At 38.1% G+C, this 25744-nt stretch overlaps 1 protein-coding gene and 1 pseudogene across 1 annotated transcript; one reads left to right on the top strand and one right to left on the bottom strand.

Annotated features, from left to right (window-relative positions):
- Window positions 1-5950: 5950 nt before the first annotated feature.
- LOC149842261 (uncharacterized) lies at window positions 5951-7452 on the top strand. Its single transcript, XM_090001343.1, has one exon. The coding sequence runs from the start codon at window positions 6067-6069 to the stop codon at window positions 7282-7284; it is 1218 nt and encodes a 405-aa protein (XP_089857469.1). The 5' UTR covers window positions 5951-6066; the 3' UTR covers window positions 7285-7452.
- Window positions 7453-8139: 687 nt separating this feature from the next.
- LOC149842260 (pre-mRNA-splicing factor ATP-dependent RNA helicase DEAH7-like) lies at window positions 8140-25503 on the bottom strand (annotated as a pseudogene).
- Window positions 25504-25744: the final 241 nt, after the last annotated feature.

Below are 25744 nucleotides of genomic sequence, written 5' to 3'. Positions count from 1 at the left end.
AGTAGGGTACCACCATTTTTGGCAGCACCCCGAGGGGCTGAGATTGCAATATATGATTGCACCTGATCACCCTCCATCTTTGGGAGGGGCCTGTCAGTGGCTTAATGAATGGCAATCCTGTTGCTTCCAGTTGCAGCTTTAAAACAATGTACTTATTTTCTAAAATGAACCCGGTTGAGTCCAAATTTTATTTTTCTAATTTTAAAAGGTTACGAGTTCAGCTTGTTTAACTCATTCTTGCCATGAGTTAATCCATGATCTCTCTCTCTCTCTCTCTCTCTCTCTCTCTCTCTCTCTCTCTCTCTATATATATATATATATATATATATATATATATATATATATATAGTGATTGATTCCTCTTAAAAATAAGTGCTTAGCCATATATATCAAAAAATTTATTTTCCTAGTATTTTTTCAAAATCTAGGTGTGAACTACATTTTATTTAGTAAAAATCAGCTTTTGAATAATCCAATTATGACATGTGAGCAAGTTTTTATAATGACTCAACAATCCCTGACTCAAACTTTTTATAAATTTTAAAGCTCATAAGATCATATTTTCTCATCAAAAAAGCACAACCCAAAAGTTGATTTCTAGCAAATATATTAGGTCTGATTTTCCAAACATGCCTTCCAACATTGAAAATTAGTATTGTCTACACCATAGAGCAGAGGCGTAGCTAGGATTCATGTGCAGGGGCGGCAAACAAGGGTGTAGCAAAAAAAAAATGGTGTGATAGTCGGGGGTTCGGGGGCCGCACCCCCTCCCCCCCACAATTTTTTTTTTTAAATAAAATAAAAAATGGCTACAATTATTAATAAAAATCTATTTCATATGGACAAATCAAACTATTTGTTGCAGTCTTTCTCAACCTCAACGGAAAGTTCTTAAACATTATCTAATGGAAATATATAACACTGGTGCGATAATTTGAAATTCATAACAATACATAAATTTTATTTATGACAAAATAAATCAAAATACAAAAGTACCAACTAAAATGGACCCCAACGGTTACAGCATAAAATTCATCTATAAGAGAATCTATAACTAAAGTCATAGTATATTCTCGTTCGATGTGCAATGTCATACAATCAGCAAGAAAATCGTTGTCCATTCTGTTACGAATTTTCGTATTCACATGCTTCATCACTTAAAATATTCGTTCTGTATTGGTCGTAGAAACTGATAATGTCAATACAAGACAAAATAATCTAGTTAGCATGACATAACTTTCTGACCTTTCACTTGCAACTAACTTTTGATACAAATCAAGTAGAATAGGTACTTGAAATCAAAGATTAGAAACCATATCAATCTGATAATGTTGTAACTCTGCTTTCAAGTAAAATATATCTTGTGGTGTAAAATCTTGAGGATAGAACTTCTCTGCAAGCTTGCAAATATCAGCTATATTAAAGGATTCAAATGAGTTTCTAAGATCCAATATCGCACTGAGAGAAATAAGTTCAACTGATGTGTCATTAAATCTAGTATTTAACTCCACCAACAATAAATCTATAGCTTTATTTGAAAACATCAAAATGATAGTGATGCTCAACTGAGGGATACTCACGACCACAGGATCGACCAATCATATATGAACCACTGAAGTCAAGTAGGCAAATATCATTTGTTGAACAAAATGATGTTACCTCTTAAAGAAATTCCTCCCAACCATCTTCTCTCAAAGTTTGAAGCACAGTCTTTATAGTGTAGACAAATCTCATAGCAATCAAGATATCTTGATTTTTCTTCTGAAGGGCCTGACATAGAATATTAGTAAATGCAAATATTTGATTCATCAAATGAAAGATAAATATAACTTCAAAACTTTTAATGCAAGTGTATGCACCATCAACTTCAGCCTGAGATCTAGCACTTGGAGAATTTTCAATCAGACACTCAAATACTTTACATGTTGCAACATACATATCCATCAAGCTCTTTACAAATTTATAATAAGAACTCCAACGAGTAGCTCTAGTTCTATGCAAGTTCTCAATCTGATTAGCCTCACTTCCTGTTGACCGTTCTCCAGTTTCTAACAAATACTCAATTTCTTTTCTATGTGCAGCTTTCAACTCACCAGCATGCTTAGGCGAAGAAGTAATAATGTTAACAACATTATTCAAATGAGAACAGAATTGTCAAGTGTCACGAACATCCTTAGCTGTAAAAACCAATGTTAATTGCAAACAATACACAAAACAATGGACATAATATGCATAAGGACAATCCTTCAGAAATAAAGCTTGGAGCCCATTTCAAGCACCCTGCATATTACTAGCACCATCGTACCCTTGTCCTCGCATATTCTAAATTTTAAGGTTGTGACTATTAAGAATATCAGAAATTTGATTTTTCAGATTCAACGAGGTAGTATCACTAACACTTTTAATTGCAAAAAAATGTTCTCTTAAAATTCCTTCTTCATTGACAAACTTCAATGCAATGCACATTTGTTCTCGTTTAGATGCATCTTGTGCTTCATCAACAAGGATACAATACAGTGCATCTCCAACTTCATTATGAATTATACCTTGTAATTGGTTTGCCATAATGTGAAAAATCTTTCTCTGAATATCTGGAGAAGTGTATGTGGCATTTCTTGGAGTATTAGCCAAAACAACTTTACCAACATCTGCATTCATTTTTCCAGAATAATCAACCAATTCAATAAAATTTTCACGATTTAATGAAGATAAAGATTCATCATGGCCCCTAAATGCGTAACCTTGGAGCGCTAACCACTGAAGAGCTAACATTGAGGTTCTTACTCTCAAAAGAGCTTTTTGATGTTTCTCTTAGGATAAAACATTCATCACTTTGTCAATGTGATGACCCAGTCTCATCAAAATATCTGTATTTCTTACACATACATTATGACATGAAGACGTTGAAGAGCTGACATGGGTAAGAAAAACACATTTTTCTCATTGACTAACCCTCTTCCAATTATTAAATCCAACTGTTGTCAATGCTGAGAGATTCGAAAAAGGGCTATTATCAAGAAAAAGAAAGCAATAAAAACAATATGCTTTATCTTTTGTCAGAGAATACTCTAGCCAACGAAACTTATCATACCAATGTTCTTGACATCGACGCACTTGTTTACCACATTGTCTACTTGGGTATTGTGCAAGTTTTAGTTGAAAAGGTCCCGCCCTAAGATAATCCTGTCTAGTTCGATCTATTTCATTAATAGGGTGATCACACATACACTTTCTTTTACCTGGATCTCTTTCAATATAAAAATCAGATTCAGAAGTTGGATTCAGAGTTAGAATATGCTCAGGTGATGAAGGAATGGTTGGAGTAAGACTTGGAGTTTTCTCGACTTGTCCATCTGAAGAGTTGTCTAACTTTGAAAAAAATGATAACAAGTTTTTTCTTTTCTTAGTGCTCGAAGATTGTCCTTCTATTTCAAAATCTATAAATAAATAAGATACTACATGAGCAATTAGTCGAAAAGCATATTGTAATGGAGGGGACTCAAGGGAGAGTGATGCAACTCAAAAAGACGTAGGGGGTGTCGGCTCTCTGTTGGGGACGATGCCCCTCCTTTGCAACTCGAAAAGACGTAGAAAGAGAGAGCAGGGAGGGGACTCAGGGGAAAGTGATGCAGCAGGGGGGCGTCGACTCCCTGTCGACCTCCCAGCAAATACGATACAGAGGGGGAGCGTCACCGCAGGGGGTGGGGTCGGCTCCCTCTCGACCTCCCGGCGACTTGAGAGAGGCATAAAGGAAAAAGGGGCACGACAGGGAGTCATCGGCCTTCCATCGGTCTCTCGGCAACACAAAGAGGCACAAAGGGGGGAATCACCTCAGGGAGGCTCGTCGGCTCCCTGCCGGCCTCCCAACGAATACGATACAGAGGGGAAGGAGAGTGTTGCCGCAGGGGGGCATCAGCTCCCTTCTGACCTCTCGACGACCTGAGAGAGGCATAAAGGAAAAAGGGGCACGACAGGGGGCCATCGGCCTCCCGCTGATCTCTCGACAACACAGAGAGGCACAAAGGGGGGAATCGCCACAAGGAGGTCCGTCGGCTCCTTGCCGGCCTCTCGACGATCGCGATTCAGAGGGGAATCACAGCAGGGAGCGGTTGTCGGCTCTTTGCTGGCCTCCCGAGTCCCCGACGCATGCATAGAGGGGGAAAGATGAGGGAGAAAATGGAGGGAGGGAGGGACAGAGAGACGGCGTACCTGGATTTTGTCGGCGTCGTCGGCTACTGCAAGCAGGGAGCGAGATGGGGGAGAAAGGGAATACATAACGGAGGGAGAGGCTGTGCTTGAAAAGGAAGAGGAAGAGATCAGGTCATGATTTAAAACCCTAACGGATTTTGGATCAGGTCGGGTCTGACCCGGATCCGACTCAGCTTCCAGGGCCACACACACACAGCTCCGCCTTTGCCATAGAGACGAGCCAACAAAATGTTACCGTTGTTAAAGTCTCTTTTGGTCATTAACAGCAATCACAACCGCTACTAAAGAGCCATTTTTTATTCACTGATTTCGTGCAATCAACAGCACACGAACATTCGTCGCGACGTTGGCTATTATGGTGTTCGAAGATACAGCCATCTCTAGACACCATAAAGTGTGATCTACCGTCAAAACTTGTCGTTGGGAGATAATGCTATTTTTAGAAAATGTGATCACCTAAAAAGATAAAAAAAAATGTGAAAAGAACTTTGGATGGCATTCAGCACCCATGATGAATGTAAGATACCATAAAAGCACCAAACTGCTCATGTTCTAAGAGATGTCGTAATCGTTCATTTAAAAAGTGAATGCAATCATAAAGACTTGTGGAGGGCGCTCATTCTGGTGGAGGCCATTAGTTTGGCAGTTTTTCTTTTCTTTTCTTTTGGTAGCTTTCATCTTGGCGATCGACATTTCTAGTAATAAATTATATTCCATTACTTGATCGAGTAGAACACATTATAACAGAGTTTATTTTTTTATATTCCATTATAACAAAGTTATTGAAGCAATTTCAGACGCTTTAGCAGGTTGTATGCCACTTTCCACAGAAAATCTTGCCTCTGGACAAATTTCTGCGCAACAAAAACAAATATGACCACCATGGTAACAAATATGACCGCTACCTCTAGAGTTGTAATCATGTTAGAATTATTGGTGCAATACTTTTCTTGCTTTTTGCTCTTGATCCAATCTACAATGGCTCACTCTTTTGAGAAGCGTGACCTCGCTGAGCTGGGATCCAGGGATTGCATAAGTGCCTGCTTATGTGACACAGGCCAATCACAGGATGCTGTCATGTGATCGGGTTGTGTCACATAAGCAGACACATGTGCAATCCCTTTATGATCCCAAATCGACCGCTACCGAGCGACTGAGTTCCAGAGCTTTGCTCGAGTGCCTGCTTATGTGACACAACCCGATCACATGACAGTATTTAACAGGTCCCACGGCAAAAGAATGCAGCCCTCCTCAGAATACAGTGATTGGCCTGTGTAACATAGGCAGGCACCTAAGCCATCCACGGTTGAGGCTTGGAACCAACTTAGGAATTTGTCAGAAGGGTTAAAGAGGGTTGACGTGATGACACCCAGCGGGGGTTGGTTGGTTAGAAGAATGGAGCCCATGCAGGACGGTGGCTCGCTTACCACCCAAGAAAAGCGCACATGGGAGTAATACCTATGCATGAGCAAGGGAAGCTCAACCTCAACTCGAGTCCTCAAAGCCTATGGGATCAAGACATATATATAGACAAAGCCGAACATCTGACCGAGCTGCGTGTCACAGCCAAGTTGAGTCACTCACCACGGCTACGACCATAATTTCCCTCAACCCTAACCCCCTTCTCTAGACCAACCTGGAATAACTGTCCAAGTCCGTGGTGTAATTGTGAACGCTTGGAGCTCAAGTTTGCTGCTGCAAAAAAAAAAAATCGGTTGCGCCATTCCTCTCACTCTCTTACAATATATAGGAGAGCAGAAGGGAAGGCCCATTTCATAGAAACCACAGACAACAGGCTCTTCAGTCCCTTCTCTCTTCTTTTCTTGTCTCCTTGTATAGGGGACGGGTAGCCGAGAGATGATGGAAAGAAGCAAAACCACCATGATCATAGCGTTGCTTGAATTGGTGATGCTTTTGAGGAGTACCACCGTGGCCATTTTAGACCCACTTGATTTCCTGGCGCTCCAATCGATCAGGAAAGGCTTACGAGACATGCCGGGCTCTACCTTCTTCTCGAGCTGGGACTTCACCTCCGACCCCTGCACTTTCTCCGGCGTGCTGTGCGATACAGAGTCTCAGCCCAACAGGGTGGTAGCCTTGAACCTGGGCGACGCCAGAGCCGGCTCACCAGGTCTGACGGGCAGGCTCGACTCCTCTATCGGACGCCTTTCTGCTCTCGCGGAGTTCGCCGTGGTGCCCGGCCGGATCACCGGCCCGATCCCAGAGCCCATCGCTCGATGCAAGCAGCTACAATTCTTAGGCATCAGCAAGAACTTGGTATCGGGCCGCATCCCTCAGGGTCTCTCCGGGTTGGAGAGGTTGCAGACTCTGGACCTCAGCTACAACCTGCTGAGCGGCTGGATCCCTCGAGGGCTCGGCTCGCTTCCCCTGCTCACCAACCTCATTCTCTGCCACAACAACCTCACCGGCAGGGTGCCCACATTCCCCTCGCCTTCGTCGTTGGTGCACCTCGACCTGAAGCACAACGGCCTCACCGGCCCACTCCCCCCATGGCTCCCACCTTCCCTTCAGTACCTTTCCGTCTCATGGAACAGGCTCTCCGGAAACGTCGACCGGCCTCTGAGCGGTCTCCAGCGGCTTAACTACCTGGACCTGAGCATGAACACACTCTCCGGTGGTATTCCCGGTGCGGTGTTCAGCTTCCCCATCGAGTTCTTGCAGCTGCAGAGGAACCGCTTCAGCGGATGGGTGGTTCCGTTGGACGTGGTGAGGATCCCCACCGTCGACTTGAGCTACAACCGCTTCACGGGACACGTCTCTCCCTTGCTCTCGTCGGTCCGGAGCCTCTACCTCAACAACAACAGGTTCACGGGCCAGGTCCCCGGCAGCTTCGTCGATAGCTTGTTGGCCTCGTCGGGCGTCACCCGGATTCTGTATCTGCAGCACAACTATCTAACGGGGATCGGGCTCGATCCCGCGTCCACCATTCCGGTCACAACTTCTCTCTGCATTCAGTACAATTGCTTGGTTCCCCCCGTTGAGACGCCGTGCCCTCAGGAAGCAGGGAAGCAGAAGACGAGGCCCACTTCGCAGTGCGTCCGATTGAGGGGCTGAAAATTGAATTGCATCAATGCCTGCCGGCCCACTGCTGTGTTTGATAATTTTTTATCGCAATTCTTTTATTTATGTCAATGGTATTGGTAGGCCTTATTTTCATGTATGTAATGTATCTCCTATAGTTTGGAAGAAATAAACAAGGGACCCTGGTCCATCTCAGTTCTCACAGTCGCTGAAGCGATTTGCTTGGGTGCTTTCCATATATCATATAAGGGCGGAGTTGGGTGAGCATCTCTCTCTCTCTCTCTGCGGCATTGTGATCGCCGGCTCATCAGACAAATCACCCAACAAGTCATTGTCTAACTCAAGAAGGGTCCGGTTCCACTCATCCCCTATGTCATCCCCCATCTTCATACATCTCTTAAATTTTATGATGCAAGATGTTTTGATCAAATCTGACCTTACGGATGTATTCAACATTATCTATTTAATAGGAATCGACCTTCTTATCGTATTTTTTGGCAAAAAAATATGATCTTTTAAATCACAAAAAATTGTGTTTTGTCAACCGTTGATTTTGTATAAAAAAAAATCTTGCGCACAAGTTGGATTTCGGCGATTTAAATGATGATCTTCACTGAATGAATGACGTAGATCACATCTATAGAGTCCCATTTGATCAAAACAACTTGCGTCAATGAAATAGCAAGGGGAATGAAGATAGGGATGAGGAACCAATTTGTCTAAAGATCATTAGGCAAAGTCTATTTTAGGTCCAAAGAACCTTGCATGGAAATGTATCCAAGGAGCCTTGAATCTTTGTACTCGATATTACATCTCATTGATTAAAATAAAAAATTCTTCTTTTTTTCCTCATTTGGGTATGTAACATACAAACAAGGAGGTGCAGACTTAAAGACCATGTTTTTTTGGTGGTCTCAAATATGTAAATGGCCGTCGCTTCCCAGGCATTGATATTTGCTGCTGCTGTTTTGCTCGCTTTTCCTTTTCCTCAACTCCATCCATCTCTTCCTTCTGCTTCCTTTTGTGCTCCAGCATGGAAGTATCAGACTCTTTGACAGAAGAAAATGGGCCCTAGCTCAGCTAACCACTGTGGCTCCACTGCAGCGTCGCACACTGCATGCACTCCTTTGTTGTTAAGATCAGTTCATGGTACACCACATAATCTGGAGTGTACCCAAGTCCATAAAGTGCGCTACTGTGGTGCAAATGGCAAGGCATTCCACATCTACAGTTGACATACTCACGGACGCCCTTCAACCGTGCGGAATTATGGAAATATGCTGAGCAGATAGCTTTTCGTACAACATCCCAGTCCGGCCCACATGAAGTTAAAGGTATCTTCAGAGTCTTGAGTATGTCCAACAGCTGAGACCTCACCTCTCTAGACTTCCTGAGCCCTTCACATAAAAGGAAATGATCGTTACACCAGTAACCTCTGTATTGGTTGGCCTTCCATTGTTGATACACGTTTAGAAGTGTCAGATGGTCCTGTAAGGCTATATATATGGCTATAACGTTGGGGGCTATTCCAACAATCACAATGCTCAAATACAAAGAGACGTGTTTTTTGAGGGATGAAGAGATTTCTCGCACGATGTATTCCAAACTTGAACTCTTTACACAACTGTAAATGTAATGAAAGGGTAACACAAACATACACCGAAAAGTAACAGTTAAGGTTATAGTTACAGCTACTGAAAGACATTGAAAACTGTGAAAGAGTTGAGAGTGTGGAACGGCCTAGCGATTTCGAGTATAACAATGTGTTCTTCACCCCCGCTCTAATTCTTCATTCCAGCATCCAAGTTTCTACATTGGTATCAGAGCCAGGTTCAACAGATCTCTGACGATGCTGGAAGCAGCATGTGTGTGCGGGTGTATTTATGCAGGAATCGAACGCCAATGACGTCAGACTTGGACACTCCTTTCACAACAGAGACTCGTCGTCAGAAAAGAGGCACATAAATAAAATAAAATAAAATAAACAAAAGATCAGTTTTATTTTTTGATTTAGACAAATCGATGAACCAAAGGTTCCCGATTTGCGTAAACTCAAAATAAAAAAAGGCAAAAGGGTTCGACACTCTTCGATTTTTGTTTTTTTTAGTAGAGAAAAGAAAAAAATCACCACTGATGGTGGCCCGATCATTCTCACTCACTCACTCTCTCTTTCTACACCGGATGACAGGGTTTTTTTGGCCCCTTGATGAAGAAATGTCACAGTGCGCTGCCGTCGGACCACCCGGTTTCACGACAGGGTGACAGTGCCGAAAGAATAAAAAAATGGAAGAAGAGGAAGAGGGTTCGGTTGCTGCCCTCTTCCCTCTTTCTTTTTGGCATCTGCCCTCTCACCGAAGAGTGACTGCAGAGATAGAGGGTGGGGACTAAAAAATAAAATAAAAAAATGGGCCTAGAACCGCTCATCCTTTTCGATCGAAGGTTGGATTCGCCGTCGGTAGTGGTGCCATTGCCAAGAAGTGATTGTCGGATTTTTCCAACATTCAAAACTTCGACGACGAAGGCCTCATCCTCTGAGGTCGTGCAGTGACCGTCGGTCACCTTGTCTGGTACGACGTGTTGTTGTCGGACTGGTCGCTAGGTGCCGTCGGATGTGGCGTGTTGTTGTCGGACTGGTCATCGGGTTTCGCCTGTAGCGGCAGATGAACAAAAAAAAAGGAGGAAGAAGAAGGGAAAAAAGAGCTTTTACCTTGCCTAGGCATCACCGAACAAGCCAGAGGAGGTTGCTGGAAAATCACTCGCTAGAAAACCCAACGTCACTCCAACTGTCGTTCCTCTCTCTCTAAGAAAAGAACAAAAAAAATAAAAAATAGAAAGGGAACCCTAATCGGGTTTCCCTTTCATTTTTATGTATAAGCCTTTCTTTTAAAAAAAATATTTTTGAAAAAAAGGTCTCTCTTAATTCGGTTTTTCTAAAAAGAAAATAGAAAAGCAATGCATCAAATTTTCTAAAATTACAGAAAAGTGGTTCATTTCTTTTTTGTTAAACTCATAAAATTTCATATACATATATAGCTTGAAGGATAATTACGAAAAGGCTACTGATATTTTTAAAATTACAGAAAGAGGGTTGAATCTTTCTATTTAACTCAAAAAAAAATCTTCTTGAAGTTTTTGTTTTTATTTTTTTCTTAGAAAGGCTTCTGCTTTTGTAAAAATTGCAGAAATGTGATTTATCTTTTCTGATAAACTCAAAAATTTCAGAAAGTGTTCTGCCTTATTGATTTTTTACAGAACAGAGCATCTGATCTTTTTGATATTATAGAAAGAGGGTCAAAACTTTATGTTTAACTCATAAAGTTGCAAAAACAGGTTTTTGTGATTTTTGTTTACACAAAACCTCTTATTTTATTTTTCTGAAATTTTAGAAAAAATAGTCTTGAGTTTCTTAAAATCACCTACAACTTATTTTTGTCAAATAGTACCTTAATATTTAGCAATTTTTGTGGACTTCTTGCGTACTTAAAGACCATATTGCATGTTAAACTAGTTTAGAAGGATCAAAACTAGTTATATTTACAAATATTAGTTGGAATAAGCTTTATTAATTCTAATATTTATTCATAATTAAGAATATGGCAAATCGAATAGTCATGGTTGAGTTGTTCAAAATAAAAAAACTTGATGAGACAAATTTTGAAATGTGGAGAAGAAAGATGAAATATCTGAAGCAATACAACTCATGCAGGATGAAAGAGTCAGATAACATAGTCGGTCATGTGAATCGAATGTTGATAATGGCTAAAGACTTAGCTATAGTTGTAAATGATATTCCCGAATGAAGAAAAATCCCCACCATACTAAGCAGCCTTCCTCCAACTTGGAAGATGATGTCAATTGTCATGAGATTAAACCAGAAAAGTTTTACTCTAACTGAGCTCCCTCTGCTATTAGCCCTTGAGCAAGAGTACATATTAAAAGATAAGAAGGGAGAAATTATGAATGCCCAAGAATCCTTCTTGGCAACCTCCCACAAGTTCAGGTCTAAATGCACATTCTTTAAGAAATTTAAAAAGAATAAATTCAACAAGAAGCGTCCAGTGCAAACCAAAAACTCCAAGACTGTAACCAGGGGAGCATGTTTTTCTTGTAAAAAAGTTGAGCATTTCAAGAATAATTACTCAAATAGAACCAAGAAAGAAAATCTAAGAAAGCAAGTAAATGGAGAACGAGAATTAGTATGCACTGTGTCTGAATCATTGATTGCAGATAGTGATCTCCCAAGGTGGTGGATTGATTCAGGGGTGATGCGACATGTGTTTAAGTTAAAGAAAAGACTTATGAAGATAAAAGAGTTGAAGCTTGGAGATCATAAGGTGTATATAGGAAATAACACCTATAGCGATGTGGTCAGGATAGGGACTTAAAGGCTTCAAGTAGAAGGGATGAGTCTCCTAATAACAAATATACTTTATGTATCTTCCATGAGAAGAAATCTTTTAGCAATAAAAGATTTTGCTAAAAAATGCTTCAAAATCCGCTTCTAGTATGACAAGGTCACTATTGAAAAAGATGAAAAAATGAAGCTCAAAGGTCGCTATGATGTTGACTATGGTCGATTCCGTCTAAATGTAACTCCTTATATAAATAATGCAATGAATATTTATGGTTATATTGATTGTGCATTTAATGTCGATGCATATTTATGTCATTTAAGATTAGGGCATATAAATGTCAATAAAATGAAAAGAATAATTCGCATGAGATTATTACATTATCTTAAAAATATAAAATTTGAAAGATGTGAACCATGTATATTAGGTAAAATGACTAGAAAACATTTTCCTAAGAAAAGTAGATCATGTGACTTACTAGTTCTAGTACACAGATATATGTAGACCCTTAACAATAGAAACACATGAAAAGAAATCATATTTCATCACATTTATAGATGACTACTCAAAATATGGATAGATATACCTAATCTCTAAGAAATTCGAAATTCTAAAAAAGTTTAAGGCATATAAACAAGAACTTAAATGATTACTAGGAAGAAAAATCTAAGTTATTAAATCTGATAGAGGAGGTGAATATAACTCTGATGAGTTTAAGATATTTTGCAATAATAATAATATAACTCTTCATACAATTATGCCTTATACACTACAACAAAATGGTGTAATTGAACAAAGGAATAAAACCTTAATGGATATGACAAGATCCATGTTGGCACATGCAAATCTTCTGAAAAAATTTCGGAGAGAAGCAATTTGCACAACCATGTATATCCTAAATAAGGTTTTTCTAAGGTCGTAGAGCTTACACCTCATGAATTATGAACTGGTGGGAAGCCAGACTTTAGTCATTTGCGAAAGTAGGGGTCACCTGCTTATATGTTGATTCATAGTCAAATTAGAGACAAGTTAGATAGCAAAACTATCAAATGCATCTTCATGAGATACCCAAAAAGATCAAAGGGATATCGTCTATATAATTCTGCAAAGAAATTTATAGAGAGTAGAGAGATAGAATTTCTGAAAACTAAAGAAAATAGTTTTGATCCTAAAAATGACTGTCTTTCTAGATATCATAAATGATTCTGGGGTACCAAATCAAGAGTTAGAGCATAACAATCTATTTGTGAATAGTGAGCAAAATTCACTAATAATTGAACAGAAAAGAACAAGAACTTTTCCATCCTATTTGAATGATTATTATACATTCTTAAGTGAGAAATTATGTTATTCCATGGATTTAGATAAAACTCTTGACAACTTGAGTTTTAAAAATTCAATTGCTTTCAATAAGTCTGAACTATGGAAGGAAGCAATGAAAGATGAGTTGGACTTCATAGAAAAGAATGGAGTTTGAGAACTAGTCACTTTACCTAATGGATATAGAGCAATTGGTACTAAGTGAGTTTTCAAGAAAAAACTCAAGGCAGATTGATCTATTGATAAATTCAAGGAAAGACTAGTAGGAAAAGGTTATTCTCAATAAGAAGGGATTGATTATAAAGAAGCTTACTCCCCTATAGCTAGACCGACATCTATTTGTATCATCATAGCATTGGTAGCTTAGTTTAATCTTGACCTATATCAAATGGATGTGAAAACAGTCTTATTAAATGGTAAATTAAATGAAATCATTTTCATGCAGCAACTAGAAGGTTTTGGAATTAAAGGTCAAGAGGATAAAGTATATAAGTTAAAAAAATTATTGTATGGACTTAAGCAGTCAACAAGACAGTGGTATTTGACTTTTCATAATGCTATAATCAAATTGATTTATAAGGCAAATAGCCTAGACAACTGTGTATATGCCAAGAATAGTAAGAGTAAGTTTATTGTGATATCTCTCTATATTGATGATATATTAATTATAGAAAATGACATATACATGATAAATATGATTAAATCATGGTTAAGTTCTCGATTTAAAATGAAGGATATGAGTGAAGCTTCATATATCATTGGAATTAAGATACAAAGAGATAAAAAATCGAGATTACTATGTTTAAGTCAAAAACAATATCTTGACCACATTCTAAAAAAAATTAGAATGAAAAATACTAAGGCAAAGGGTACTCTTTTAGTAAAATGCCAAAAGCTAAGTAAGAATGATTGTCCAAAAGATAGACAAGAAAAGTTGAATGTTCCCTATGCTTAGGCAATTGAAAAACTGATGTATGCAATGTTTTGTATTATACATGATTTAAGTTTTATTATAAGTCTATTAAGTAGATATCAAAGTAATCCTAGGCTCTCTCACTGGGAAGCAGTGATTAAAAAAATGATATCTAAAAAGAACTAAAGAACTCAAGCTATGCTATCAATCAGATAGTTTAAAGCTTGTAAGTTACTCAGATACACTGACTTTGCTAGTGATAAAAATGAAGCAAAGTTTACCTCTAGTTATGTATTAGGAGGTGGGGCAATTGCATGGTCATGCAAGAAACAAAGATGTATGGAACAACATACCCAGGAAGCTGAGTATATTGCTTGTAACATGACAGCTAAATTTGATGTGTGGATAAATTATTTTCTAAGTGAGTTGAAATTGAACATTTCAAAGGATCCAGTTCAACTTTATTGCGACAACAAAGCTATTATAAGATTAATACAAATAGGAGCTGATAGATTTAAAAGTAAACATATTGAAGTTAAATATCAATATATTCATAATATGCTTATGAAAAATGAAATAGCAGTATACTATATTCCTTCAAGTGACATGGTAGGAGATTCGCTAACCAAGGCAGTCACTGAGGATGTTTTCACTAGACATGTGAGTCAGATGGGACTCTGAGCGTGTAAAGATCACTCAGAAAGTGTGTATGTAAGGTTCTGATTGAGAACAAACATATAAACACAAGAAATCCCTTAAGGCCAAGTGGGAGATGTAAGGCTATATGGCCATAAGGTGATGGTTGAGAGCTATTCCAACAGTCACAATGCTCAAATACAAAAAGACGTGTCTCTTGGGGGACGAAGAGATTTCTCTAAGAATGTGTCCCAAACTTGAACTCTTTACACAACTATAAATGTTGTGAAAGGGTATGATACGCATACATAAAAAAGTAACAGTTACAGTTACAAAAAGGCATTCAAACTGTGAAAGAGTTGAGAGTGTGGACCTCCCTGGCGATTTTGAGGGTAACAGCGTGTTCTTCACCCCTGCTGCAATTCTACATTCGAGCATCCAAGTTCCTATAGGGTCGACTCTGGCACGAAGAACTTCTCTCGCCGCGCATCACTCTCTTCATCCCTATCCTTGGGTCTGAAAAACACCGACGGGACCGAGAGCATTGAGACATAGTGAGTACCTCATTAATGAACTCAAGCTCCTCTCCCTTCAACAACATCTTTGCCAGGGGAGGATCCAGCGGGAATTCCACCATTTTCACCCCAAGATCAGTCAGCTTCCCAGTGTTACTGAGAGCACCCACGACCCACAACTGGTACATAGAGTTAAGGATGTTCTCCTGAGGAGGAGGATCCATGAAATCAAAATCAAGAAGGTTTTCAATCTTTAGAGACTTGAGCAGTAGAACCACATTCTCGAGATTAGTTCGCTGGATCTCAGGCACTGGATTCGATAGCATTTCATTCTGATAGGCTGTCGCAGTGTACAATCTGTAACACGTGCCAGGCCCTGTTCGGCCTGCTCCGCCTGCCCTTTGGTCAGCAGCAGCTCGACTGACTGGAAATACCTGAAGTGCATCCATACCCATCCTAGGATTGTAAACCTTCATTTCACCATATCCTGTATCTATAACGTACAGAATACCATAAACAGTAAGAGAAGTCTCGGCAGTGTTGGTTGCAACAATGCATTTGCGGGTACCATCTTCAGCTTTCTGAAAGATTTTGGCTTGGAGATCCAAGGGTAGTTGAGAATAAATAGGAAGGATGGAGAGTTTGGGAGGAGCCTTCTTCATAGTGGAGGCAAGCTTCTCCATGCGCTCAGCAAGTTCATAACAGGTTGCTTAGATTTCATCTTGGCCAGTCATGAATATAAGGATGTCGCCAGGAGGACACGTGATATGCACAGTCAAGGCCTGCTTTACGGCTGCTTCTACATAGTCTTCACTTGGAGTTTTACTGTACAAGATATTAACAGGGAACGTCCTCCCAGGAATGTGGAAGATCGGGACACTGCAAATACATAGATGATTAACATTAATAAATTATCAGAAATGCAATAAATTAGAAACAATCTAACTGCAGAACAATTGCAATAGTGGCAACTTAAACAGGTTTCAGAGATGCTTGGAATTTGGATCAACGCCTATAATGTTGACCTAGTAATGACAGGCAGGCAGGCAGGTGCGTGCACAAGCATGCAGGCATGCTCTGAGTTAAGCAGAGTTTCTAAAAGCATTGATGTGGAATATTAAGCAAAACTTCAGCATTCTGAGGATACCAAATCCTCTTTGTTGAGAAGCAACTTGTTATTACTTGAACTGGAGCACCAAGTAAATCCATTTGTCACAATCTGTGAAAGTTATTTTACAGTTTTATTATGTTACTTCCAGCAGGTCTCAGTGCCAAGGTCCAGCCAAACCCCTCTTTACATGAACTGAGAGAAAATCAGAGGAAAGGGTAGTTCTCGGACATCGAGACAAACTTCAGTCAAAAAATAAACAATTGACTAATCAGCAATTGGCTAATGTTCACAACAACTTTCTCATGCCAAGTATACCCTTCTTCTGAGTCTGTCAAGTCCCTGCAAAGTCTACTTTTTCTACTGCACATGCTGTTTACAGTAGTCTTGGATTTGTAACTCATCAAAGTATTATCACAGACTGTGTTAGTAATCAATTAAAAATAAAAAGTGTTTTTACTCAAATAAGAAGTTGGATCAGTAGAATCCACACAGAGATATCCAGAGTGTTGGCTAAAAATTGATAAATACATAAATAAACATTTGGAGGTGACATTTTGATATTATTGGTCTAGCTTCATAGTGATGAGTTTCAGAAACTGGTAGAAACAGTCGCCACACAGATATCTTTTATTTGTTGATGTGCTTAGCTCGTTATATGTCAATGTTGTCTGGAGCAATGGCCTACAGTGAATGCAATTTCAAAATTCCATGATCTGGAATTAAAACAAGGTAAATTTACAAACAATATAACTTCATTTAGTGCTTTATTACCTTTTCAAAATCAAGGAATCTGTTAGAAAATTCACTTGCAGTGGTATAAATTTTTGGGAACATCTTGGTAACGCTATCCTAAAAAAATGCACATCGAAACCTGAAATTTTTCATGATAAATAAAAGGTGGTGGAGCTTGCTAATGCCCTGTATAAGCCATAGACGTGAACATGTGTGTTTGTGTGCCTGAATGTGTGCACGCTTATCAAAAAGGAGAGCTAAATTACAAAACTTAAGACAAATCAAGATCATGACTAACATTCCAAGAATATCAAGACCAATGCCCCTGTTCATATTTCTTGTTTTGAGGACTTCAAACAACGATGCTAAGTATTACCTTCCAAAGAAGTTAGAGAACTTCATTGCATTTAACGTTGCAGATGTTACAATAAGCTTGAAATCACAGCGTCTGGCAACCACTTTCTTTAATATCCCAAACAGCACATCAGTACTTGGTGATCTTTCATGAGCTTTATCCATGATTATTACACTGAACAAAATGGTAATTAAGAACTTAAGATAGAGATAATAGAAGATAAATGAACATGGTTTTAGTGGTGCAAGTGTTCAACACATGCATGCTAACCATGAAAGAGAAAGAGGTCAGAAAAGGTTAGGGACTTCCATAAGAATATTAGGTAAAACAAACACCTGAAAACAAATAAAAAATCTATGAAAAGATCCAAGGTTTCATTGGCTGCATTAAATGTTCATTTTTTGCCTAGATATCTGTGCATATATATCATGTTTATGCATCTGTTCATAAGTGTGCATATGATACATGATTAGGTATGATAATACATTTCTATGTTGTATTGAACTGACAACCCACTGTAAATTTTGTGATGGTTATTTGAAAATCCCAAAAGTGAAAAATAAAAACTTATGTAACTTCTTATAGGAATTCAAAAAATTAAAATGATTCACAAAATAAAGTTTCTTCTTATTTTGAAATGTTTCAAAAAGCTAAATAAAGAAAACAATAGCATCTCTTCTTATTTTGAAATATTTCAGAAAAGTGGAACAAAAGGATAATAGTTACATGCAGAGAGTACGCAACAGTCCTTACACACAAGGCATGATGTTGACTTGACTCAAGATCATTGAAGCAAGTTCCAGTGTGCACATTTGTTATATCCACTGATCTAAAATAAATAAGCTTTAGACATTAATCTTTTCTTAATTGACATTAAACACAGGTAACCTTTCAGCAGACCAGCACTTAAACGTGATGAAAATATCAATTTGTTAAGCACGAAAAAACTTTCTTAAAGACAATTGAGAGGTGAGAGCAAAAGTTTTAGCTAGAATCTAGACCAAATGGAACAATGTGAAGCATTGTCTACTAGGGAATCTGTGATGAATTGATCACCCATAACAACAGGCTTTCCTCTTCAGTATATTTAAACTCCAATAAGATTGTCATAGACAGTCAACCAAAAAATAAATAAATTAAAGAAAGGAATGCGAAAGAGGATTGACAATCAACAGGTGCAAAGACGGCACCAATTTTATACCGGTATTTGTCAAGATCTGAATCCTTCAACGTCTCATGCAATAAAACTCCATCAGTCATATACTGTAAGAATGAAATGCAATGTGATCAGCAAATAGAACTACAAAATCACATACAGAATAAAGAGCATAGTGCTTAGTTTAGCTTGGTTATTCATATTCTACATATAAAGAGAAGCAAGCCCAACTAACACTGGAACCTCTATAATCTTTAGTCTATGAACGCTGAAAAGTAACATTCTCAACATTGATATACTATAATGAACATAAAAAGCAAGGATGTAATAAATATGACCATCACCTTAATTACAGTATTTGGTCCTGTCACATCTTCAAATCGAATAGCATAACCAACTTTATCCCCTAACTCAGTTTCCATTTCCTCACTAACACGTTTTGCAACATTCATTGCTGCGATAGGTCATGGTTGAGTGCAACCAAAAACCCAATTTGCTGTGTATCCATCTTCATGAAGATACTGACAACAGGAAAACCATCAAAACTCAGTTACATAATATCCCTTGTTTTCAAAAAACAACAGCTAATTGCAAAAACACAACCACAAATTCACCAAAGTTATGGATAGCAACCTGGGTCAGCTGAGTTGTCTTCCCAGACCCAGTTTCTCCGACAACTACTATCACTTGATTCTCACGAACCACCTGCCAAGTGATAATGCTTTCATCTTTGGGGACAACCATATAAGGTAAAAAAATGGTAAAAAGCAAGTTGGGCACACATTCAGATATACATCTAAAAAAAATCAATGCCTCTGCAAACATAAAACAAAAGGCTTCTCATGAAGAGGGATCGGTCTAGGAAGTTAATAAGTGTGTTGACTTCCATAGCCATCTGCAGATGTTAACACATGACCATAAAATACACCCTTGAAGTTTAAAAATGACTTGGCGGTTCCATGCATTAATGGACACCAGTAGCTATTTTTGCAATTTTGTGTAAAAATAAGTTACACACTTATTAGCTGTGCATTCAAAATGCACAATTATTAATATGTTTTCCTAATAAAAATTACTAAAATGTCCATAATTGTGACAATTAATGCACCTAATCACCATATCAATTTTTAAATTTGTTAGGGGCATAAAATTGTGGTGAACGTGTTAACATGCATAAATGTCATGGACCTTAACAGCTACCATACATTCATACATATACACTATACATGATATGTATATATTCAGTGTATATAAGTGGACGCCTTTGCAGATGCACAAGAAAAGAATCCAATAGCTTGGAGTGATATGAAACCGATCTTAAATGTTCAAATTGGAGCTATCTTGAGATGATGTTAAATGTTCCACTTATTTTTCTTGTTCACACATGCTCAGCCATGCATAGGACAAAATACACAAGCCAGTGAACCATTCTGCATGGCCGAATATGTGCAAAAAAGAAAAATGAGCAGAACATTGAATGTTAGCTTCACAATTAGGCTGTTAGTCGACGAATAATAAATCAGGTGCGCTGTGCCCATTATGAGAAAGCTATAGTTTGAGCTTGCTCAACTGCTGCCTTAATTTAGACATGGGTAGATTAGTTTGAAATTTCTAGTTTTTGGGTCTCTTGCATGCATTATAAAATGTGGCAATTCTATCATATTTACAACGATTTACACACAAAAGGCCAGCAATACTTAGCACATCAGCCAGAACAGTATGAAGAAGCTACATTTGTAGTCATTGACCCCAATCCACCACCTATATGTGAATGAAAGTTCAGTAATGCTATCAATACAAAGATGAATATTTCACACCAGGCTACAGCAAACAAATTTGATAGCTAAAGAGAAAGCCTCAAAAGTGGTTTCAGAACGCTTCTTTTTCAAATGGACTCAGATATGCACAATTATAGGGTTTAGATGCTACAGGGCTTATTTAACAAAGCAATTAATTTCTCAGTTGCACATTGTAACAGATGTAATAAAAAATGGGGTGTTTTCACCTTAACGCGTTATGCAACCAACAAAGACAGCTGGAAAATAGGAAAGCAAACTGACTGGATATGGGTCAGGTAAAGCTTGACCTGACACTGGATGTGATTTTGAAAAGCAGGACCAGATCTGAGTCAGATTTCACTGTATAACTCCGGATCTGGTCACGACACGCAACCCTGTGATAATTTATAAACTGAAATTAGTTGAAGTATATTGCTTTCCATGTGAAATTAGCAAAACTAGTCAGGTTAGACCTTTTCTATTTACATGATTTTGACCAGGATCCACATAGAACCAACCATAGGTGCCCTTACTTCCATATATATATATATATATATATATATATATATATATATATATATATATATATATATATATATATATATATATATATATATATATATATATATATATATATATATATATATATATATATATATATATATATATGTATAGAGAGAGAGAGCATGTCAGTGATCCACCTGATTTGCGTTCCTTCAAAAATATGCATTATGGTTGAGTAGGAAAAGGTAAGGCATTTGAACCACGAATTACAAACAGAAAGAATGTTGAACTAGTATCACAGCATGTGAGACCTAAAAAGAAAAACAAGTACCTTCATCATTTCTTCACATGATGATTCATATCAAAACCATGATTACGTGATTTCAAATTTAAATCATCAAAATGTTTGTAGTTTTAGACAAACAAATTAGAAAAGACATGTTTCAATCTCAGAATGGCAAAAAGAAAAAAATAAAGCTAAAATTTTCAAGAAATGTGATTGTAAATGTACTTTATCTGTATAATCAGCTTTCATGCCTTGAACTAACACAACATTGAAAAGATTCTACTTCAACAATATGAGCATATAAGTTATTAAAGTCATTTACGATCCTCTTAAAATGAATAATTGTTAGAATGCCATGGTAGTCTACTTTACAACCATCTACATGCGCAAATATTTTTAACCAACTAATATCAGATTACACTGGATAATTTATACACCTTCCATGATTTAAGCCAGAAATGATTCTGATTCTAAATCGGTCAAACAAAAGAATATTTACAAGTACAAAACCAAAAAGGTTGATCATGGTCAACAGATAATTAATTACGAGCTTCCAGCATTTTTTTTCCATAATTGTGTTTTAACACAAGAAAAATTCTCTTAATAGCTAGGTATATTACGAAATTGTGATTCTATTTCAACATAGAGAAAAAGTTCAGTCAATAGAAAATTAAGAAACAGGTAAATCAAAAATTAGGAAACAGTTAAATCAGCACATTTCTTGTGATAGAAAGGACATTATATATGCCAAAGAGCCTTGTGTCAAGATACCCACAGATGACACACTGGAATTGCAAAAACAAACTTGAGTCAAGTGTGCAGATATAAATCAGTAATGCTCATCGTATAGCTATAAATCAGCAATCCTATCACACATATTCATACAATTCTTGCTCAATGAAGAAAGCGAAAATCTATATCAGCAGTATCCAGAACAAATACCAATGAAGCAGAATTAGCATTTGCTAAGTTAAGAGAATATCTACCTGAAGCAACTTATCTTGAACAATTTTGACTTTGCAAAATCGCTAACTGCTTCACCTTTATCTTCGATGTGTGAAGCAAACTTTGCACCTTCCTTAAAGCGAACTTCACCCTCTCTTCCCCTACTACAGAAGTGTCTGCATCAATCTGGAAGGCATATATACAGATAATAGTTAATCCACAACCAACACAATCTTCGACAAAAACCTTAAGCTTAACAAACCAAAGTTAGTAGCTAATACAAGACCTGCTCTGCTGTCTTCTTAACACCAAGAATATCACCAAGCTTGGACCCAGCAAGCTCCCAAAACCGTTGACGTGATTTGTTCATACTCTGCTTTTCTTGAACTGCTCTTACTAGAGCAGAGCCCTTCCTTGATATTATAGTCATATCTGATGTGGGATCCTTTAGTGGCAGAACAGGTTCTGCCTGCTTTGTGAAAACAATCCTGCCATCCAAGAACAGATATACACCAAGTGAACTAATATTTTGGTATTCCAGGAAAGGATTACTCGCTAGTATTTCCTTAGGCAGACATCATATACATTTTTTTTTTGTTTTAGCAGAACAAATGACAGAATGGAACAATTATTATGCCAACAAAAGTTAATAAGAAAACGGTGCCTTGATCAGATAATGTTTCCAGAATTATTCCACTTCCACTAGGAATAGACACTGCAGGAACATGAGATGTAAGATTTATTATTTGGGAAAATTAGATGGAGCCTAGGCTTTAAGCATAGTTTAGAGGTGGGAGACTCTGATTGTCTACCCTAGTGGAAGCTCTGGATGGCTTCTTAATTTTTGGTGGGTATCCTGGATAATCTAATGTACCGTTACATGACTTTAATCTTATACACTACTTTTCCATGATGATTTAGATGCAACATGCGCCTTCACACCCTTTTCCACTGCTTGAATCAACAGAAAAAAGGAGATGACACAAGATTAGCAAATGCATGGCTTGAAACCTGGGATCAATGTGAAGTTTTGATAGGGAAGGATTCCATGGCTAGAAGACCAACACGATTATGGTAGGGTGATCCCGCTTTTCCGCCATCCTAAAGGTTGTTAAAGAATAAAGCTAAGCCCTACTGACAGTTCTAAAATAATACTGATAATCAGCTTTAATATTTGTCAACAGATCTTTAGATGAATTTAAGTAATAATCCACCATGTAATGCTAACAACCAACAAAAAGTGCACACTTTGTTCGGAGAAGAGAGAAAATTTCTAAGGGAGACAACTAGATGACGAGGGATTAGAATAACCAACATAGAAGACTAAAAGTTTAGATTAATCCTCAATTGGCTCAACCAAGCGTAACTTCCCCAAGGAGATCAATGAAAAATGACTTTTAAAACTCAAGATGGCATGTTTGAGTAGCTAGCGATGCCTTTTGGCTTGTCGAATGCACCTAGTACCTTTATGAATGTTATGACAAAGTGCTTCAACCATTTTTTGTTTAGTCTGTGGTTGTTTATTTTGATAACATCATAGTGTATAGTCTTAGTGAGTCTGCTAATGTCTCCCACTTTAGGCATGTCTTAGAGGTTTTGCATCTAGAATAGTTATTCGTGAATGCCAAAAAAATGTTCCTTCATGATATCCAGTCTTATATTTTTAGGGTTCATCACATCATCTCAGGGTATCCAGGCCAATCCTTCAAAGGTCCAAGCGATACATGACTGGCCGATCCCACAAAATCTGGATGAGGTGTGCAGTTTTCACAAATTAGCCACTTTTTATTGTCGATTCATCCGAAACTTTAGTATCATTATGGCACCCATCAAAGAGTATCTTAAGGGTGATAAGTTTCAGTGGACCCCAGCGGTTGAAAAAGGTATTCGGCGTCATTAAGGATAAAATGAGTCACGCCCCTGTGCTAGTACTCCCTGATTTCTCTTTAGTTTTTTAGGCAGAGTGTGATGCTTTAAATATAGGTATTGGAGGCGGTTTGAGTCAAAATGGACATCCTATAACCTTCTTTAGTGAAAAGCTATCAGATGCCAAACATTGATACTTTACCTATGATTTTGAGTTTTATGCAATAGTACAAGCCCTTCGATATTGTGTCATCGCCTTATCTATGAGGAGTTTGTATTATACACGGATCATAAGATACTCAAGTACCTCAACAACCAAAAAAAGTTGAGTGCTAGACATGATAAGTGGGACAATTACTTATAGGAGTACACTTTTACTATCAGACATTAATCTGGTACCCTTAATAAAGTAGGGGATGCACTTAGTCTAAAGAAAGTCTTTTATTGTCTATGTCAGTCCATGTCATAGGATTTGAAGTGTGTCTGGACCTATATTTGTCACATAACATTTGGGTTAAGTCTCTCTCTAACACACGCTCATCATACTTTTTTTTTCAAATCCATGATGGGTACCTTTTAGTGAGAATTTCAGATGCTTCCCTCTAATTGTTCTTAATATCAGATTTGCATGAAGGTGGTCTTGCCGGTTACCTAGGACAAGAGAAGATGCATGCGCTTGTGAGTGAACGTTATTTCTAGCCTAGAATGAGACATGATATTGATAGGTTTGTCAGGTTTCAAAGGGGCACAAACAAAAGATAGGTCTCTATACTCTCCTTCCCATTCTCGACTGCCCCTGGGAACATGTCTCCATGGATTTTGTGTTATTCTTGCCTGGGACAACACATGAGTTTAATTCTATTCGAGTCGTTGTTGACCGTTTCTCAAATATGGCTATATTTTTCCATGCAAACACATTACTGATGCCTCACTCGTAGCCTCCTATTATTTTAGGGACGTAGTGCATTATCATGGGCTTCCTCGTTTTATTACTTTAGACAAGGATACTCATTTTCTTGGTCATTTTTTAGAGGTCGCTTGTGTACCACCCCCTAAACAAATGGTTAAATAGAGGTGGTCAACCGCACGTTGGGTAATTTGTTATGGAGTTTGGTTGACGACAATATCAAAACTTGGGATTTGGTTTTGCCCCAAGCTGGATTTTCTTATAACAACATGGTGAATCGGTCCACTGGAAGGTCCCCATTCTAGATTATTTACGATCGTTCTCCCATTCATGTTGTTGATTTGGCACTGATTCCTTGTGCCAACGTCTCTAGATATTGTTGACTACATGCAGGAAGTTCATTCCCATGTGAAAAAGAACATAGAAGAGAATTATGTCATTTATAAGTCTTGAGTCGATAAGGGTCGTCATGATGTTAGCTTTGTATAGGATGATTTGGTCATGGTCTATTTACATCCTAAGTGTTTTTCTGTTGATACTTATGGCAAATTAAGCCTACAAAAAATTGGCAATTTTCGTGTGTTAAAGTGTTTAGGGAATAATGCTTACTGCCTGAAGATTGGCAAATTTCACCTACAAATAAATTCATCTGAGCCGAATTCTTTTCAGCTAGGGGGGATGATGCAGGTGTAGAGCATGTCCAGGATTGCCTAGGAGACCCTAATCAAAGTACGCTTTATTCAACTCTAATAGAGGATGGGGGGCCCAATTCTCAAGTGAACCCCGTTACGGATAGAGAGCCCAATCGAGGTGAGGGTGCTCTTCAAAGGTTTGTGCATAGCGTGAGAGATCGATAGAGGCTCACCTGCAGCCCATCGCCCTAGCCTACGCTTCTTGGAACCAAGAGAGTGGTCCAATCAGATCGGATCTGAAATCCCACATTAAGATCCAAATCTAGAGAGTTCTTATAAATAGGAGAGAGAGAGAGAGAGGGATGTTCATTATTAATGAAACTTCTTAATTTTCTTTTCCTTACTTGGGTACTTTCCTTAAACTATTTACGTTATTGAATTTTCAATTGCTTTTCCATTATTTTTATTCGCAAGTAACCTACATA

This window comes from Nuphar pumila, chromosome 3, assembly GCF_984573655.1.
Source record: "Nuphar pumila chromosome 3, dmNupPumi1.hap1.1, whole genome shotgun sequence".
Taxonomy (NCBI): Eukaryota; Viridiplantae; Streptophyta; class Magnoliopsida; order Nymphaeales; family Nymphaeaceae; genus Nuphar; species Nuphar pumila.
The sequence above is the reverse complement of the archived record's forward strand: the minus strand, read 5'-3'. Positions and strand labels throughout refer to the sequence as shown.